Source organism: Hyperoodon ampullatus (assembly GCF_949752795.1).
Source record: "Hyperoodon ampullatus genome assembly, chromosome: 2".
Taxonomy (NCBI): Eukaryota; Metazoa; Chordata; class Mammalia; order Artiodactyla; family Ziphiidae; genus Hyperoodon; species Hyperoodon ampullatus.
The window spans coordinates 35,914,286-35,934,067 of record NC_136915.1 but is presented as its reverse complement, the minus strand read 5'-3'; the positions used below and the strand labels follow the sequence as shown (position 1 = coordinate 35,934,067).

The following is a 19,782-nucleotide window of genomic DNA, read 5'->3' as shown; positions in this document are numbered from 1 at the left end:
ACACAAGCATTCCATTATTTGTGGGTACCATCTCCAGTGCCCAAGCAAAGGAGCTGTGTTAACCGAGTACACCAGTCTCTGTGGCAGGCATCTGATAAACTAAGGTGGGTATCCTTCAATCCACAGGCTGAAGTAACTCACAGTAGGGCACAAATAAATGGCTTCCAAGGATTAGAGTCCAGTTAGTCTCCACTAGACCATGCCCTCTCTCTTCTCCTTTACCACTGCCTCCCAGTAAAAACAGCTCACAGAAAGGAAAATGGCCAGATTACCACAGTAAATACTTTCTAATTTTCAGTACGGGCCCACAGGCATGCTACTCAATAAAGGGTTACATATTTAAAAAAATTTCCTGAGTAAATACCAATGAGTACCACCTATCTACAGATAGATTTAAGCTAATAAGGGTCCTATAACCAGCTAAGTATTTATAAACTAAAACGCAACAAGGCAGAAATATACACAAAGACAATTATTTAAGACCTTTATTAACAGGTGCTTGCAGTTTGTTGACTTTTTTGAAAAAATCAAGCTGTAAACTTTTATTACAAATTAAAAATGAGGTTCTTAAAAATCTCAACTTGACCAGATATGAAACAATTTAAAAACCTTTAAAGGTGTATTGAGAAAAACCAGGCTTTTTTATTTTTTTTAAAAAACACGTTTGTCATTACCAAAAAGAGACGTCTTTAGGTAAAAATAATAAAAACCCCATGCTGCATAGATAATGCAGATAGTTCTAGTTATCTGGTCAACTGGCAAAAAGCAAGCACTTAAGGTCTTCAGCTCCAATCTTTTGTTCATTTCTTATTGCTGGAATTTCGTACTCATTTCTTCTTGTTGGATGACTAAACTGTAAAAGAAAAAAAAGTTTTAAAATTATCTTGCGCAGTTCACTGCAATTTTCTTTTAGTACACCAAACTGCTCCAGATTCAAATTAGCTAAGTAGGGAAGGCATTAACAAATCTCATACTGGTTTATCTTAACACAGCAATTCATAACAGGGGTGGACCCTGCTGTGTAACACGAATGGTTACTCCTAGGTTCTGGATGACCTTTTGACACTCAGAAAATAGTACAGAGGGGAAAAAAGTATCAGTGGCTGAAAATAATAATTCTAGTGCCAAATGGCTCCCAGAATCAAATAAAAAGGGAATCCCTTGATTCTGGAATTGATGATACAATGCCAAAGTCATCATTTTTCCCAAAGAGACCAACCATATTGGTCACTATCACCTAGGTTATTAATCCTAGTAGCTATCCCACTTTTTTTTTAATCCAACTTATTTTTGAAAAATGAAAAATAATGCAATGTAATTAACATTACTTGCTAGGGTTAAGGTTAGCAAGACTTTCCTCTGCTTACTGGTAAAATCATCCAAAAAGGTTGACAGAAGGCTCTCATGTTCAAGATACAATGTAAAGCTAGGCCTCCAAGTGTCAGTGAGCCAAAGTATGGCTCTCATACGCCCCATTACCAAAATGGGATATTCAGGTCATGTTATGATTAGTTTGGGTAGAAGATATTGTATGTTTAAGCGGTTTACCTTACCTGATGAACTGGGGTTTTTTCTCTTTCATTAATGGACACCACTCATGACTGCTCAGAGGCCAGAAGGCCATCTACGCTTACTTACCCGGATGATGGTAGAGATGGTAAGCCGGCATTTACTCAGCCCCGCCCTGCTCAGCCTCGGGAGCGGACGAATTCTCAGCTGGTGGATCGGCTGCTTTTGTCTCTTTGCCATCTTGTGGTTTAGGGTTTTCTGGGCGTCTGCGTCGGTAATTGAAGTTGCGGCGGTACCGACGTTGAGGTGGCTGCTGACCTTGGGTCTCATCTCCTTGATTTTCCTTATCTTCTTCATTGCCGTCCTCTCTGGGCTGTCTTTGGCGAGGAGGGCCCCTGGAATGAACATTGTGCAAACTTGCAATGATAAAACCTTCTTTCTTTAACCTAGCCACCAGTATTAACACATCCGGCCTTTCTGTTTACCAAGTGGTCTGCAGGCAATTTAGCAAAATCAAAAAAGCAAATTTGGCTTTTATTCCACAAATTGAGTATGACTTGGGAAAACAATTTGGAAGTATAAACTGGAAGATGAATGTTTAAAACTGGTTTTAATAGTCTCGTAAACTTTTACCCATAGTATAATCTATTACAAAGTTAGCCATGAAAGGACTAAAGGTGGTACAACACTATCAACACCTTGATGTCATTTAAAAACATGGGCTTTAAGGTAACCAGGTTTGGGAACAAGTACTAACTAACCTTTACAGATGAACACTTGCTAAAAAGGCAGGAAGTCAAAACCAGAGAAAAGATGCTCTCTTCATATAAATGAAAGTACACAACAACCATTAGTCACTGGGAAAGGCAAATCAAAACCACTTCATACCCACTAGGATAGCCATAATCCAAAGGCTGAAAAATAACCATGTTGGGGAGGATGTGATGAAACAAACCCTCAATACATTGCTGGTGGGAATATAAAATGGTGCAGCAGCTTTGCAAAACAGCTTGGCAACAAATGTCAAAGAGTTACTATATGACCCAGCGGTTCTACTCCTGGGTCTATAGCCAAAACAGTGTCCATTATGTGATTACTGTATTATTCACAACAAAAAAAGAAAACAACCCAAATGCCCATCAACTGGTTAATGAAGAACAAAATGTGATATTCATACAATAGAACATGACTTGGTCATAAAAAGAAATCAAGTACTGATACATGCAACAACATGGATGACCTTAAAAATATGTGAATTGAAAGCCAGACACAGAAATACCCGAAATAGGCAAATCCAGAGACAGGGAAAGCAGATTAGTGGTAGCCAAGGGCTGGGGCAGAGGGGAATGGAGAGTGACTATTAATGAATACAGGACTTTGTGGGTGGTGTTGGACTGGGGGGAGCATGGCGGTGATGAAAATGTCTGGAATTAGACGGTGGTAATGGCTGCATAACTTTGTGAATATACTAAATACCACTCAGTTGCACGCTTTAAATGAACACCAAGATTAGTATCATCCTTCTATACCTATTATAGGTCATAATAAGCTCTAATTTCCTATTTAGATCCGTACATTCCATTTTTCACCTCTAACCCCTCCAATCTCCCACCTACCTCTCCCAACCTGCCCCCTCTTCTCCTGAAACCGTTTCCCACATTTTGTGAACTCCTGACCAGTCTTCAGTAAAACTGCCGTCTTTCCCCTGTAGCCTTCAAGTGGTGGCTGTCCCACCCCTATCACTGCGGCTTCTAAAGTGAATTCTAAAACCCCAAGCTTTCAAATCTTATGTTATGCCATATTCCTTTACTACACTTTTCCTGTTGTAATTATCATGACAGTCCCACATAATATGGGCTTTTAGATTCTTTACATCTCATCCAATTCTTTTTTTTTTTTTTAGGAGTTTATTAATTTATTTATTTATTTTTGCTGTGTTGGGTCTTCGTTTCTGTGCTAGGGCTTTCTCTAGTTGTGGCAAGTGGGGGCCACTCTTCATCGCGGTGCGCAGGCCTCTCACTATTGCGGCCTCTCTTGTTGCAGGAGCACAGGCTCCAGACGCGCAGGCTCAGTAGTTGTGGCTCACGGGCCTAGTTGCTCCGCGGCATGTGGGATCCTCCCAGACCAGGGCTCGAACCCGTGTCCCCTGCATTAGCAGGCAGATTCTCAACCACTGCACCACCAGGGAAGCCCTCATCCAATTCTTGTTTGCTACCTAGGTTTTCTCAACTTAAAGCATTCCACTCTCTAATCACCCCTTACTTATTTTCCTGGTTTATTCCAGGTGTCTTGTTCTCCCACTCTATTTCCACTAGGACCTATAATCCAATGATCCCATCACTCATTCTGTCACTTACTCTTCCTTAATCTGTTTCTCTCCTCTTTCTCCAAGTATAAAGTCCACCATTAATCATTATAACCAATCTCAAACCCAGTCATCTTGGGGTAGACAAATGCTGAACAAATCTTAACTCTCTGCCTAATCTGAGGCTGCTGCTCAAAATGGCTGGAAAAGTACAATCACGTTGGGTGGACCCACTTTAAATTTCTGAACACTATTATTTGATTTCCCCTATTTCTCTTCTAGAGGTAATTTCACATCTTTGTCCCAAAGTCCCCAAATCTCTCTCACCTCTCTCTCCTTTTGACTTCACTAACATACCGGGGCCCATATACTCTGGCTTCTTACACATGCAATGCCCATGGTTTCTAGCAAAAGACTAACCCACTATTTGTGGACCAAACCCTATCCTAACTGAAGACAATTCTAGCAGTTACTTCCCTGACAACTGTCCTCTTTTACTACATTTTCCAGCCTACAAATATGCTCTTATTTTTCAAACAAAAAAATCCTTTCTTGATGACACATTTCCCTTTATTGCCACCTCATCTGTCTCCTTCTCAGCAAAACTCCTGCTATATTGGTCTCAGATTTCTTACAATTTGCTCTTGGATCTACAGCAATCAGAATTTCACCCCATGGCTTATAAGTAGCATGTGTCATTTACTACTCATTTGAACAAAAAATTCCTGGCTAAATAGTTTGGAAAGCCCTGCATTCGTTGATAAACTAAACTATAAACATTAAGGCAAATCAATCTATCTACCATATCTATCTATCTCACCATAGCAATTATCTGGCACTGTAATACTAGTCTATTTATTCAAATGAGACCATTTAGTCTAACTTAAACCAAAAGGCAAACAGTAAAACAGAAGCACTTGACAACAAAAATTCATTTGCTATTTTTAAGAACACCAATGAAACTAGGTAGAAAATTTAAGCAGTTCTACAATGTAAGAAAAAGTAGACCAAGGATTCTGCCCTTGGAATTTAAATGGATAGACTGCCATGAAAGCCTATTTTAGACCATTTATCACTATCACAGATAAAATTATCACTATTTAAAAACATATTGTGACTATTAGCAGTATTTCAACAAGGTATCTATGTCTAGGTTTAAAATAGTATACTACCTGTTAGTTTTAAGGATCACATCTGGAGACTCAATGCTCTAAGACCCTTAAAAGAAATAACTGCTACACCAGTCAATCCTAACATCGTGGGACTGGGAACACTGCCTCAGTGTGCTACATATATGTATAAACGTGCCTGGCTCATGGAGCTCTTCCGTAATTACTCTATACTCTAATAATTAAATACCCTCTGTTAAAAAGATATGCTTACCTTTTACCTTTCTCCCTCCCAATGAACCAGGTCTTAAAGTTATAATACAATGCAGTTTAAACTACTATTCTCTCACCTGTTAAAGGACAGAAAATGTGAAATTCCATACCCTCATTAGAGAAAAACAACAACAAAACCAACTGCATAAAGTAGACCACATCTATAAAGGTGTTTTTAACCAGTGCCAGCAAAGATGCAAAGAACACATTCTCAAAGATAACTGACTTCAGGTTCACCTCTTAGGTATCTGATGAAAGAAAATGTGAAGTGCTAACAGATAAATGGCTGAAAAAGCCTGCAGAAGAAGCATGATACTGCTGAGTCCTAATACATGCTTGAGAAATTTTAAAATACAAACCATACCTGCGGAATCGTGGTCTATAACCCCGATACATATTCTGTCTCACTGGTCTACCTTGTTCTCCTGCACCCTGGTTGTCAGCACCCTGAAAAGGCAATGGAAATCAAGCCAATGTGGACCAGTAAAAACCCAACCAGACAGAAGTCTGAATACCACGGCAGTTAAAAATAAATAAAATCACATTTACCTCCATCACTTCTCCCTGCACAGGAGGGTTGGAATACTGTGGTCGACGCCCATAGGGTCTCCGCATGTAGTAAGGTGGGAACCTTCGCCTGCGGTAGGGCCGGCGCTGTTGGGCCTGGCCTTCAGGAGCACTCTCCGATCCCTCATTCTTTTCCCCACTCTCACTATTCTGGTAATTCTGCTGGTAATTGCGTGGAGGACCCCTGCGACGTGGATAGCGTCTATAATGGTTACGGTCTGCTGCATATTTACTGCCTTGTACTGGAACTCCACCAGGGCCTGTAACATTTGCTGCCTCCGCACCCTACAAAAGCCATCATATATTGATAGGGACAATGGAATTAAGTACACTTAACAAAACTTACACAAAGCAAATAAAAAAGGGTCTCTGTGGCCAGGGGTGCATAGAAATGATTAAATATTAGTTCCTCACTGTTCTGAAGAGATAGCCCTCTAACTGCAGCCAGCACATTAGGATTGATGCACCTGTGTTCAAGTGGTCACCTGACCCATCCATCCACATTAGAGCCACCATCCTAATGGATGAGATCTCCAAAATATTTCCATACTGAAGTCAAACCTTTACACAAAAAGCATCCTCACCTTTTCTCCTTCAACAACATCAAACTCCACAGTCTCTCCATCTCCTACACTGCGAAGGTACTTCCTGGGGTTATTCTTCTTTATGGCAGTCTAGTAATATCACATTCCAAAAATAGATTAACAGGGGAGAATAATGTGCTTTTTCATTTAAAATGTACCAGAGTCAACAATATTTTAGCTTGGATATACACTTAAAATTAGCTTTAAATAAGACCAAACCATCAATAAATTTAGGAAAACAGGGACCAATGCTACCCCCAACCTCAACCAAAATACTCCAATCTTACAAGGCCCCAGCATTTTACCACTATTTTCCAAACTAAAACAAGTAATTTAACACTCAAGACAGACACTATATAGATATATATTTTAAAATGCTTTTTGCAAAAGCATTATATGTAGCTTTGAGCAAAATGAGGATATCCATCTATCCCCAAAGACTGCACTTAATAGTAGAAGCTAGCCCCACACAGGGCCAGTTTAGATGACAGGCGAGTTTAGTTTTGCATGCTTCAAAGTTGACCAAACCAACTTTGTCCCTGTGTTACCATATCAAACTCAATTACAAATGTCAACCAAAATCCCTTCCAACCTGACTGTGGTAATACTTCGATGGAAATGCAATTCACATGAATTAACTATGCCACTTTTAATATTCTGACTGCCTGGGACAGTCAGTTATTACCTCCCCAGAATACATTAAATCTCACATTGTTACTTGTTCTCCAGACTTCTACGACAAAGTTAAAGGGGAAGAATAATATCTCACGTTTGTAGTACTTCCATAAAGTTGTTCCACACATTACCCACTCAATCTCATTATGACAGATGATGTGAGGTATTATTATTCCTCTTTTAAGGTAATAAACAGGCTTTAAAAAGTTAGGTGACTTGCCCAAGGTCACACAGCTAATAAGTGGCAGAGTATGGACTTTTCTAAATCCAGGTCTTGGGACTCCAAATCCCACGTTCATTCTACTACATCACAGCGGTATCCATTACAGGATCACTCATGCATTTCCATTCCAGAGGAGGCAGGACAACCAACAAATCTGAAGCCAATTAAGCTAAGTTGCCCAGAACTGCAGTCTCCTTGATACACCACCAAGACCTGAGCAGCCAAAGTCCTAAGAAACAACTAAATGTTGAAACCACCTCCAAAATAAAGAGGAAAGCATATTGGTGACACCTTGTGGGTTGGTACAAGCGGGTGATATGCATTCAGCCAAATAATTGATTTCATCTGTCATCTAAACTGTCACAAAGTTTTCATACCTTTCATATAACTCAATTATCTGCAGTCATAGGGGATAGCAGAAGTATGGGTAATTAAAATCCCAAACTCTTATTTTGGTCAGCATTTTCAATGCCCTCCCCAATCTTCCCAAACCCTTTACTGTTGCTGACAGGCAGCAAGACTGGCAAGCTTGCTGTCTCTTGTACCTAATTCTGCAAATTCCTTTGAACATGCAAAAAGGAAGTAAGGAACAGGTTAAGTGTTGGTATTCAATCTTATAAAATAAACATTTGTTTTAATATAACACTTTGCCTGAGCAGTCCTATATTTGTTTCAAATTTAAAAGTTTCCATGCTTATTTTTGACCCTGTGATTACTGGACAGGGTTTTCGATGGATCTAGAAATTGATCTGGCTTCCCCCTTGATTGCCACTGAGTGCTGTACAGGACACTTCAGAGAGCTACAACACACCAACCTAACACAGCCCTTCCTATGAAGTATGCTGCCAGCCATGCTCATACCTCCCTGAATAAAGGCATGAGTGTAGACTTTTGTCTTTTGATGTCTACATGACAGTATAGTGGTTAAAAAGTTCTTATAGTGATTTTCAATACAAGTTGACAATATTTCAACAGTCTTAGTAAAAAAAAAAACCAAAACTCAGAGTACATAAAAGTACACATTTATAAACATTTTTTCCTACCCACTGCATTCCTATGAGGATAATTAAGTCCAGTGGGGCCTATGATATACTTAAGGTTGAAATATTAGTGTCCATTTGGCAGTGGCTTACTTTAACAATAAACTCCTTAATGTTTAAGCATTTTCCAAATTATTTTCCTTAAATGGTACTTGTGGGGGAAGTTCAGCATGTAGCACCTATCCTGTTACAACAGAAGGACCTATGCTACGTTTGCCAGTTTTTCAACATTCATTTCAAATTAATATAGTTTGCAACTTTGGCCGATTTCTCCCAGGATTACTGTTATTTGTCCTTACCATAGAGGTAATTCTAACAGCATCTTGTCAAAGTTTCTGTGTATCTATAGCAATGGTATTAGTTCAGGTTTAGATTAATGGAGGTTTTCAGTTCATCTGAAATTAGGTTTCAAAATTTAGTGTAACAAGTAGAGCAGATTCAACATTTAAAAAAGCTATAGCCATTAACAAAATACCAATGTGAAACACCTATTTTAATTAAGTAAACTGCCAACATAATGTTTCAATGTACACATTTAAGCTGTACTACCCCTCTTCCTGTGGGAACTAAATTGTTTGGTGACTGGACTTAATCTTTTTGCAAGGAACAGTAGTTGACAAGATATCCACCCTTTTCTTCCCACAAGCCTTGAGCCAGAAGGGTAAATATCCACACGAGCACTCACCTGGTGTACAAATACATCTTCCTTGGTGTCATTCCTACAAGATAGAACCAAGTTGAACAAGTTATAAAATTGAACACTACATTTCATGTTGCCAAAGATTAAGAATACACTTGGTCCTTTGTGCACTCCCCTCCCCTTTTTAGAGACTTTCTTGGCTGCCAACCAGCCATTAGGAAATTAAGAAACAAAACAAAAACACAACCAGTAAGCCACGACGGTTTTGCTAATAACTCTCACCATCTACCTTAGAAGGATTAAAGACTAATAAAGTGTGACCTACTAAGCTATTAAGAGGATAGAAGTGACTAGCAACATACATTCTGTCACTCCTCATCCCACTGAACAGCGTTCCTGCACAACCCACTCCTACCTCTAAGAGCACGGTTACTAACCTAAGTAGGAGAGATCATGAACGTATTCTCTTCCATTAATTACTAGCTTCCTTCTTTCTCACTTCATCCTCAATCATTTCCTTTTTACCATTTCCAATTCCCAACTTTCCTTGAGGATCATAAAGATGACCACAGAATGTACAATACCAGGAATGAGCCCTAAATGTAAACTATGGACTTTGAATGATAATGATGTGTCTGAGTAGATTTATCAATTGTAACAAATGTATATCCCTTTGGTACAGTATAGTGGGGGAAGTCATGGGTGCAATGTGTAGGCCTGGGGTATATGGGAACTATGTATTCTCTGCTCAACTTAGCCATGAACCTAAACTGCTCTTAAAAATAAAGTACTGATTAAAATAGAGAGACAAGATCACAATGAAGTACAAGTATGAACACCACCAATACTGACATCATTCACACGGCAAGCATTGTTTGTGCTGGAGAACTAAGGAGGTGAAGATGAATGAAACTTTTTACTAGCACACACAACCCCCCTTTTCACTTCATATGACACCATTTTACACCAATCTTCAGTCTGTTCCTAAACAAATATGGTTGAAATATTTGCTTCAGGACTTTACAAGTAGCTATTGAAGGAGGCAACATTTGCCCTAAATCTTAAAGGAGTTTACTGGAAAATGAGAAAGATGTTCCAGGTGGAAAGGTCACGGACATGGGTAAAACCAACAACGAGCAAATTAAGTGCAAACTGGGTTCAAACTAGCTGGAGAATATGGCTAGGGCTGTGGCTGTGTGGAAGGGTGAATATGGGCTAAATCATCATATAGGTAGAGAAGCCAGTAAACGCTTTTATGTAGTGGACATATAAATTATGAGATAAATTAGAACACAATAAATTATTAGGTGTTGGGCTTCCCTGGTGGCGCAGTGGTTGAGAGTCCGCCTGCCAATGCAGGGGACACGGGTTCGTGCCCTGGTCCGGGAAGATCCCACATGCCGCGGAGCGGCTAGGCCTGTGAGCCATGGCCGCTGAGCCTGCGCGTCCGGAGCCTGTGCTCCGCAAGGGGAGAGGCCACAACACTGAGAGGCCCGCATACCGCAAAAAAAAAAAAATTATTAGGTGTTAAAAAGTGGTTGCTATTACGGAAAGTTTGAAGCCAAGAGACCTGTTAGTTATAAAAGCTACACCAGAAGTCCAGACTAGGACTGATGGAGGCCTGGACTAAGGGGCTGTGTATGAGGGAGCAGACTTGAGATATCATTCTTGAATTAATATGGGAAAAACTTTGTGGATGAATGGAGGCTAGAAGTCAGGGGGCAGTGGTGAATGATCTGAACTTTTAGCTTAGAGACTGGAGGTCACGGTGATGATACTATGAACAAGAAGAAGCACTGGAGGAGCAACAACATTTCTAGACATTTATTGATTTACCCTACCCTACTGTCAGTAGATCAGAGTTGAGAAAGGACTCAATAGTAGTTCTAGTGTTTAATGACAAAAGGAACAAAGGTTACAACGAACTAGCCTGATTGGTTTACTGACTATTGGCGCCTTGCCGATCCATGGAGCAATGTATGCACCAAAGAATCCATATAGCTTGGATTATCATAACATGAGGACATTTAATTTATGGAAACAGGATTACACACACGCACACACACACGCACACACAGTAAGCTACCCAAAGCAGGTGAGTGAAAACTGACCTTATAAGCTAGTTGAGTATTAGGAACACCTAGGAATTAATGGTTAGTCATAATGTCCACCTGTCAAATAGGTCCACATATATCACGAACAGTTCCATAGCCACCACTAATTAGCTTTCATCTCCAACACAACTGAATTTCAAGCTCTAAGGCTGTTCCAAAGACAGGGGGCACTACTTCCATTAAATGGAGTGAAGGGTATAAGACTTGCCAGATGACTAGGTAAAGGATATTTGGTACTGGACTTTCATGTAAGTAAATTAATTGAGTTTTGAATATAGTATTTTACAGTTTTAATATGCATTATAATTTCCAAAAAAATGCAGCATTCAAGAGAGGGATTTTTCATTACTGACGATAATGTCACCCATGTATCTGGGTAGCCAATACAACATTTTTTCTAATGTAGTTGCAAATAGACATTTACAGATGGAAAATATTATACACCACAATAAAAAGAAGTAAAAGCAGTTATCTACGAATTTTACTTCAGGATTGTAAAAGGACTATTAAAAAAATTCACCAAAACTACTTCTCCAGTCAGGACAATCTTAAAGATAGTACAAGACAGGTAGTACACACAAGATAAATCATCTCTTGGAAAACAGCTTAGGGAGAGGTTTTCTGGGTACAGAGCTATGTGGAAACCAATATATGTTCACTAATGATGTCATGCCAGACAAGGTGATACTCATTTATTCTGTTGTCACTAAACCAGTCTATAAGAGAATATATCATGGTCAAAAGATATATAGATTTTAGGGGACTTTCCTGGTGGTGCAGTGGTTAAGAATCTGCCTGCCAATGCAGGGGACATGGGTTCGAGCCCTGGTCCGGGAAGATCCCACATGCTGCGGAGTAATTAAGCCCATGCACCACAACTATTGAGCCTGAGCTCTAGAGCCTGCAAGCCACAGCTACTGAAGCCCGCAAGCCTAGAGCCCATGCTCTGCAACAAGAGAAGCCACTGCACCGCAACAAAAAGTAGCCCCTGCTTGCCACAACTAGAGAAAGTCTGTGCGCAGCAATGAAGACCCAATGCAGCCAAAAAAAAAAAAAAAAAAGTATGTAGATTTTAGGGAAAACCTTGACAGATCAAAAAATGTAGTTTTAGCCAAGCCATAATACTACAGTATGGATGCAATAAATCAATCTAGTTGCAACTTGTTAAAGGACTACCAAGAAGTTCAAGGCACTACCAATAGGAAACCTGATTTTTACTCCTCATTCTACTATTAACAGCTGTGTAACCTTGGAAAGCTGCCCCCTCCTAACTGGATCTTTTTCTTCACCCACAAAAGGGGAAAAGCTTAGACACCTAACAGCTTATACTGCAGAGGGTTTACGTTCCAGATACTGTGCCAAGCGCTTTAACTCTTTAGATCATACCAATCCCAAGGTAGGTGCTTTTATATTAACCCCCCGTTCTACAAATTAGGAAAATGAAGTATGCGGTCATATGCTTAGAGTGGTAGAATTTGATTCCACAGGCCCTGGGCTTTATCATGTTTTAAACTCAAAAAGGACCAGTTTGGAAATCTTTACATATCTCAGCTGTAGAATCAGGTAACAGCATATGGTTTCTCCAATTTTGGGAGAGAACAACAATGAATAACAAGCATCACTACATCCTCACCTGTAGTACACAAAGTTATTCATATAATCAGACCAGGGTTCTGCTGCATATTGCCCCCTCACTTCCCTCAACACTTAAAAAATGTAAAAACCATTCTTTGCTCACCAGCCAGATAAAACCAGTGCTGAGAGGGTTTCTTGACTCCTTATCTATAGTAATACTGGAAAAAAGGCATGTCATGGCTACTAGAGATCTTACTGAATGGGGAAAAGCAGCAATTAAAGATGACCAAAATGGCTCATCAAGAAGCATGTTTTAACCTTTAGCTATTTATTAATGCAATGAGGAGAGAATGGAGGCATTACCAGCACTGCCTCTTACCTCCTGAGAACCAAGAGGCATACTTCTGCCTTTACCATACTTTACTGAGGGTGGAAGGTTAGACACAAGCCAAAGTATGAGCTCTAACCCAATGGAGCCAAGTCACTGAAAACAGAGGCTGCCATTCTTCTATCCAGCACTCAGCATACTATAGGAACATGGTAGGTGCTCAATTTTAAAGTATCTATTGAGTGTCTACTATTCATTAACATTAGCCATCTCTAATCTACCACAAGCCACTGGGCTGATGATGAAAGGATAGCAAGCCCAAAGGCCTCACTCAATTCTTTAATACTGTTGGGTATTTACTTGTGCTAGTTAGCTATCTGGCCATTGTGCTCAAGCACAAGAAATAAAAATAAGATGTGGCCTATCCTCAAGGATTTCTGTCTAGAAGGCCACCACTATTCAATCTAAGGCAGCAGGTGAATTACCAAAATGGTTCTCTGCATGTTATAGTATGTTGTCATACTAACCAGAGAGGAAGGAGGAGAGAGGGGCAAGGTGGGGTATAGAACACAATGGTTAAGAGCTCCTAACCAGAACCACTGGAGCCAAGGTTGGAATCCTGGCTATCCCCATTACTAACTACACAATCTTGGGCAAAGTGCCTTATTTGTAAAGCCAAATATCTAAGTTTGTTCTCTAGTAGCCATAATAAAAAGTAAAGACAAGTAAAACTAATTTCATCATTTCAACATACATGGTCAACATCAAATATTGAAGTATCTTACATTCAGTTTCTCAGATGCTTAATAGCCACATGTACCTACTACTGTACTGGACAGCATAGACTTACAGTATTCCAACAGTGTCATTCCATGTATCACACACCAGTCCTCCCATTCTCCTGCAGTCAAGTGTACTCTTTTTGCTGTATTCTTCTACGCCACCTCTTGGTATTAATAGATCATTATTTACTACTGAAAAATTTTTAATGAAAACATATTTTTCTCACTTATCTAGAATATTGTTCTTATTCAGTAAATAACACAGCAGTGACTTTAAGGAAAAAGAAATCACACAGATAGCAAGAGACTTTAGAAAAAAAGGGATACCATTTTAAGTTAAGAGAATGCCAAAGAAAAAGAAATCCTAAAGGGATCTAAAGAAAATGGAAGTCTCTTCAAAGTTCCTAATGTAGCACAATGAAGGTATGTCTTTTTATGCCTCCACCCCCTTCCACCCCACCCCATCCCTCCCTTAGCACACCACCAAATCTTCAAGCCTTCCCTAGTGTCACAACGTTTACTCATTTAGGTTACAGATTCCCTATGATTTCTTGGTTCTTACTGTGCGATCAAGTTATGATCAGTTTGACTTTAACAGCCCAAGAGACTTGGCAATCATCTTTCCACAGGTCTATAAACTTAAATTTAACAGGGTTTGTAGGGTCACAGACTGTTGTATATTTTTCTCTTTTTTAACAACACTTATAAAAAGGCAAAACCCGTTCTTGGTTCACAGACCATATAAAAACAGAATGAGTTTAAAGATCTACTCTCTTTTAATTCCTTAATTGCCTCCCAATATTAGGTATTAAGCAAGTCCTTTACTTCCTAAAGACAATCTGCACGCTGAACTAGAATTATATTACAGCAATAACAGCAGTCAGCGCACACAAACTCCAGTGTCAGAAAACAGAGTTAAAATCCTAGCTCTGCCACTTAGCAGCTACACTTCTGGGGCAAGTTTACTCAACCTCTCTGTGTTTCAGGATAGTACCTATTACCTGAAAGGTTGGATTAAATCCATTAGCTGATTTTAACCATTTACTATAGTTCCTAGCATAAATACTTGATAAACATTAGCTACTTTTATCACCACCATAATGAAGCATCAGTTATATACACATGGAATCCCCAATAGGTAGGGCCCCCGCAAAGGGAGACTAAACCTGACAGCCATGACTAAGTATTTTTCTAAGGAGGGACAGCTAAGCCTTTCCCTGGCTTGGTTTATTAAACATCATCCTAGACCATGGGTAAAAAGCAATACACATAAATGCATAGAGGAAGGGAAGTCAACAACAGGAGAGAACTAAGCCTGACAGACTGTCGTAAAGAGAATGCATGCCCCATTTACAGGTGGTAATACTCACGACCAGCTGATTTTCATTTACATGGAACTAAAGACCCCAAAGCTAAAACACAGCTCTTAAAAAAAAGAAGATACTCTGGATCAGGTAGGCCACCAGTTTATGATCTCTTCTCTGTTTGATTCCTTTTGCTCCAAATACCTTGCCCAACCCTTACAACTCAGCTTTTTAAGTACTCTGGATAACAGAAAAGTATTCCTATTCTGGTCACTATAAAAAGATGCATGTCCGGTTGAAAAATAAATTGTTACTGATTCATGCCAATCTTTCACAAGTTTGGTGAGCGTAGATTAATCCTCAACACCTGGAAGCAAAAGAGAAAATCAAGTTTCTAGATTTAAAAGAGAATCAAACCCTGAAACCACTGACCCCGTGGCATCCTTCTAATGCCATCTTCAATAGTCTTGAGTGAAGTTTCTCATTATAAAATGAAAAGTAATTTTGGGGGGTTAATAAACGCCTCCAGTCACATAATCCAATTATCTTCTGCAGACACAGAAGGAATAACAATGAATTCCTAGACTACATAGCCTAACAAAATATAACCAAAATTTTTGGTGTGTTAAAATCTTTATACTCTTATTTAGCACCTTTCATACAATGAAACCCTTAAAAAAATAATTCTAACAAGGCTATAACAATTATCACAGGCAATAACATAGACTGAAATACATGTTTACAATAAAAATACATTTCTTTAAAAGAAAATTTTACATTAAAAATGTATTTTACTTATAAACACTTTAAGAACCTAGAATATATAATTCATAGAATTCCAAGGTTAAAATTAGAGCTACACCAATCATCCCCAACACTGCATCCTCCCCTTTACACAGAAACAGTACACGTGTGTGACACACACACTTTCTCTCTCAGGAGAGCCAGGTGCCTCCAGCCCCGAACCACCTGCTAGCTTCCAGAACTATAGTTCTTTAAGACATACATTTTCCCTTAAGTAAGGTAAACCTCTCCTGAACTTACCTGTTAGGTTTTACAGTGTCTTGTTCAAGTCTCTGAATCATTCATTGAAACAACCACTTTTAGAAATGTAAAGCACATCTGAACCAGTTAGTGTGACAAAATACTTGAGGTTAAGACATTCCAAACAAAGGATCATCAAAAGCCAACTTACATTTAACTTGCCCTTTATGATGGCCAAATGAGTTGACTGCAAGTCAGAACAGAGATTCAAGGAATGGTATCTCACAGAATAAAAATTTAGAGTATATGAAGAACTACTTTTATCTTGGATTATCAATTGTTCATTTGAAAAATATCATAACCTAAGTCCATTTAACAAATGCAGCAAAACAAAAAACATATGTTACAATTTCTAAAGCACAAACTACTTAAAAGCCTGCAAATTACAGTCCCTCTTAATGTGCACACCAGTGATATCCTATCACATTGGGTCAAAGGTCAAAAGCAGCGTTTCTCAAGGTAAGGCCCACAAGCCATAATCACCTGGAATTCTCCTTAAAAATGTACCCCAGACCCAATGAATCCAAGCTGGGAAGGAAGAATTCAGGAATGTGCATTTTTACCCTTCCAAGGTAAGCACACTTAAATTTGAAAACCACTGGTTTAAGGGTGAGGCCAGTAAGGAGAATCAGAATAAGACTGAAATACTAATGGAAATGCTAACAAATTCAGAGATCACCTAAAAAGTGATCAAATACTGGCATCAAAGCATTCCCTTCCTTCCTTCCTCACTAGTAGCCCATTATCAAAAAACTGAAGAAAAAAATGTGGCCTTGGCCTGTCCCGAAGGCAGTCTGGAAAATTCCTCAAGATTTTGGAAGAGACAAAATGTTTCCCCACAACTGCAAACGTGGAAAACAGACCATCAAATGCTTACAATCTCTTTTGCTCCGAACGCTTCCACAATACCTTATGGTTGAGTAACTAACGGTTTTTCACCAGCCACTTGCGTGTCTAAGCTTAATCTTGACCATTTGGCTTCCTTCAGTAGTGCCCATTTCAGAAACATTTGGTGTTAACTTCTTATCCTTAAGTTCTTTCAAACGTCTAGTGTAAGTAAGGATGTAAGACAGAAAATGCTGAGATGACTGTATCATACCTGTGAGGCCAATACTGCTGTTAGCGTGCACAGTGCTCTAAACCCTTGTAACTGCACTACTAGCCTTGGCAGCCATCTTGGATATGATGCCTGGCTGACAAGGAGACCATGAAGAGCACTGTGAGTAAACTGCCCTTGTTACCATCACTATAGCTACAAACAACTCTAAGGATTAATCCTAAAGATGCAGTTTGTAGCTTTGCCTTCAAATACGAAAAAATAATGTTATCGTGGACTAAGACCGCTCTAATAAGCTACAACCAAAGCTTTAGCAAGTACGATTTGGGGGCAAGGAAGTACGAGAAATAAAAATTGAGGAAAGGAAACGGGCCATTCATTTTCTTCCAGATGTTACAGTATGAGCAAATAAAAACAATTGTTGTCAAAACAGCCCTAAATTTATCAGAGGCATTGTAAAACAGCATATAGTGGAACACTAAACAAAGGAATTATAACCTTAGTCAAAACGACATACTTGCATTATCAAATCATGTTGCCTCTAGAGGTTAACAAGTTGTAAATAACCTACATAATTAGTGGCTCACATTTTCAAATACCAATTTCAGTGACGTATAAATGCATGACGAGGATAAAAATGTGGTGGGCCTGAGCCTAACAGAATTATACCAGATCTTAGCTTTCTCAGTTTGCCATAACTGGTAAGAGATGGCTCACTCCGCTTGCCTTTTAAATCGCTTTGTACCTTTCAAGTTAGCTTTAGATTAACATTTAGCTGCAAAACAAAGACAATCTCTAGATCCACTAATCCTTTCAAGTCACCAAGGAAAACAAAATCCCACTAACAATACACCAGAGGTGGCAACCTACACAAGCTCCAACAATCCTAAGTCCGCAAAGCCGACAGATGGGGCAGAGCATGCAAGAGACAGGACGAGGCTTCAGAGGCGGTCATCTCACCTGTTGATGAAACCATATCCGTTTCTTACATTGAACCATTTTACTGTTCCCAAAACCTTCGTTGCTGGAGAAAAAAAAAAAAAAACCCACAATTACCAGACATCCTTTTTTTTTTTTTTTTTTTTTTTTTTAAACCGCCACGCATCAGCATCCGGTGGCTCCCGCGATGCCCGGCGGCGGCCCGCGGCCACCTGACAGCCTTTCTCTCCAGGGCCCGCCGGCCAGCCGCGCGGTCCACGTGGGTGAGCCCACAGCTACGGAGGCCCGGGGCGCGGGCCCGAGCTGGGTGTGCGCGGGGACCGCGGGCGGCGGGCGCTGCGGCGAGCACGTGAGAAAAGGGAAGCCGCCCAGCCCACTCCGGCCTGCGTAGGCGGCGCGCCGCGCCCTCCGAGTACACGCGGAAAGGAGCGGGTGGGGGACGCAACAACGGCGTGCGGGCCCGAGCGCACGCGGCCAGCGGGCGGGTAGGCGCCGAGGGGAGGGACCCCGCCGCACACGCGGTCGGCGGCGCGCGGCCGCCCAGGGGGAGGGGCGCGCGGCCGCGCGGGGTCTGCAGGGGGCGCGGGAGGCGGCGCAGGCGCGCCTCGGGCACGCGGACCGGGCGGGCCGGCGTCCGCGAATGGGGGGGCCTGGGGGAGGGGTGGCCGCGCGCCGCCGAGTCGGTCCCCGCCGGCCGCGCGCCCGCCGGCTCGTCCCGCTTCGGGTAACGGTTCCGCCGCCAAGCTTCCCTTCCGCCCCACCCCCGTCCCCGTCCGGTCCTCACCGATGACCTTCTTGTCCCCGCCGGCAGGCGCCGCCGATGTGAGGCCGCCCGGGCCGCCGCTCCCTGCGCCGCTGCCCGTCGTGCCGGGCTTGGTGTCGGCAGCGCTGAGGGCGGGGGCGGCGGGGGGGGCGGCGGGCGGCTGCTGGGTCTCGGCCTCGCTGCTCATGGTTGCGGTGATGGTGACTGGGGCCGGCTGCGGCAGCTGCGGCTCCTCCCGGGATGTGATGGTAACTAGGCCGGCGGCGGCGGTGGGGCTGCACAGGGCTCTCTGGGGTCCGCTCTCCGCTCCCGCTACCGATCGAACTAGCGAGAATGGCGGGACGGGCGGGATAAGCCCGGCGATCGACCCGCCCCAAGGATCGTTCACTGGCCAGCAGTGCTGTCAATCTCACCACCTGACCTCAACTCTTGACTTCTACTGGCGAATACTCTATCACTCCTCCACTGTCATTGGCCCTTAGGCGGCTACTTCGGCCGACCTGCAACTGTTCCTGCCTCCGCCGCCGCCATAGAGACCGGAACTAGAATTAGAGTCACCACGAGAACCATAGAGTACTCGAGAGGACGGGCAGAGAGAACGTGACTTTCACGAGGCGGCAACCCGGGCGGGCCCGAATTCCAAGGCTGTGTCTTAGCCGAAGGAAAGACCCGGCCAGACGCCTGAGCCGGGATTACCCTACCTGACCCGGGGCCCAATGACACCTTAGCTCCATATGAAGAGAAGGCCTCCCGCCCGCCTGCTCCAAATATGGTCCTTGTGACCTCAGACCGTGACTGCAGATAGAGCCGTCTTTTCTACAATGGCCGTGTACTCGCGGCAGAGCTGAGAGCTTCTGGAACGGACTTAAACGTATGCATTCAAAGAGCGTCGGTTTACGGCGGAGCAGTCACCTTGGGGGGACCACGCAAGTTATCAGGCAGCCCTTGCCC

At 41.7% G+C, this 19,782-nt stretch overlaps 1 protein-coding gene across 2 annotated transcripts; it reads right to left on the bottom strand.

Annotated features, from left to right (window-relative positions):
* Positions 1 to 470: 470 nt before the first annotated feature.
* On the bottom strand, positions 471 to 19,130 carry YBX1 (Y-box binding protein 1). Of its 2 annotated transcripts, XM_079697267.1 has the most exons (8): positions 18,853 to 19,130; positions 18,090 to 18,153; positions 8,971 to 9,004; positions 6,348 to 6,437; positions 5,746 to 6,048; positions 5,561 to 5,643; positions 1,639 to 1,904; positions 471 to 853 (listed from the first exon to the last, which is right to left on the bottom strand). In XM_079697267.1, exons 1-7 carry the CDS (start codon positions 19,016 to 19,018, stop codon positions 1,670 to 1,672), a joined length of 975 nt encoding a protein of 324 aa, XP_079553393.1. In that variant the 5' UTR covers positions 19,019 to 19,130; the 3' UTR covers positions 471 to 853; positions 1,639 to 1,669. The 2 variants fall into 2 exon arrangements, with proteins under 2 accessions (XP_079553393.1, XP_079553394.1); XM_079697268.1 differs by lacking the exons at positions 18,090 to 18,153; positions 18,853 to 19,130 and adding an exon at positions 13,793 to 13,888.
* Between the last annotated feature and the right edge of the window lie 652 nt (positions 19,131 to 19,782).

Excerpts from the sequence above, each read along its gene's own strand:
- YBX1 (XM_079697267.1), bottom strand. The coding sequence starts at position 19,018 with ATGAGCAGCGAGGCCGAGACCCAGCAGCCGCCCGCCGCCCCCCCCGCC. Across the intron at positions 9,005-18,089 it reads GGATATGGTTTCATCAACAG|GAATGACACCAAGGAAGATG; the intron begins GTGAGATGACCG and ends TCTATCTTGTAG. Across the intron at positions 5,644-5,745 it reads TGCAGGGAGAAGTGATGGAG|GGTGCTGACAACCAGGGTGC; the intron begins GTAAATGTGATT and ends TTGCCTTTTCAG.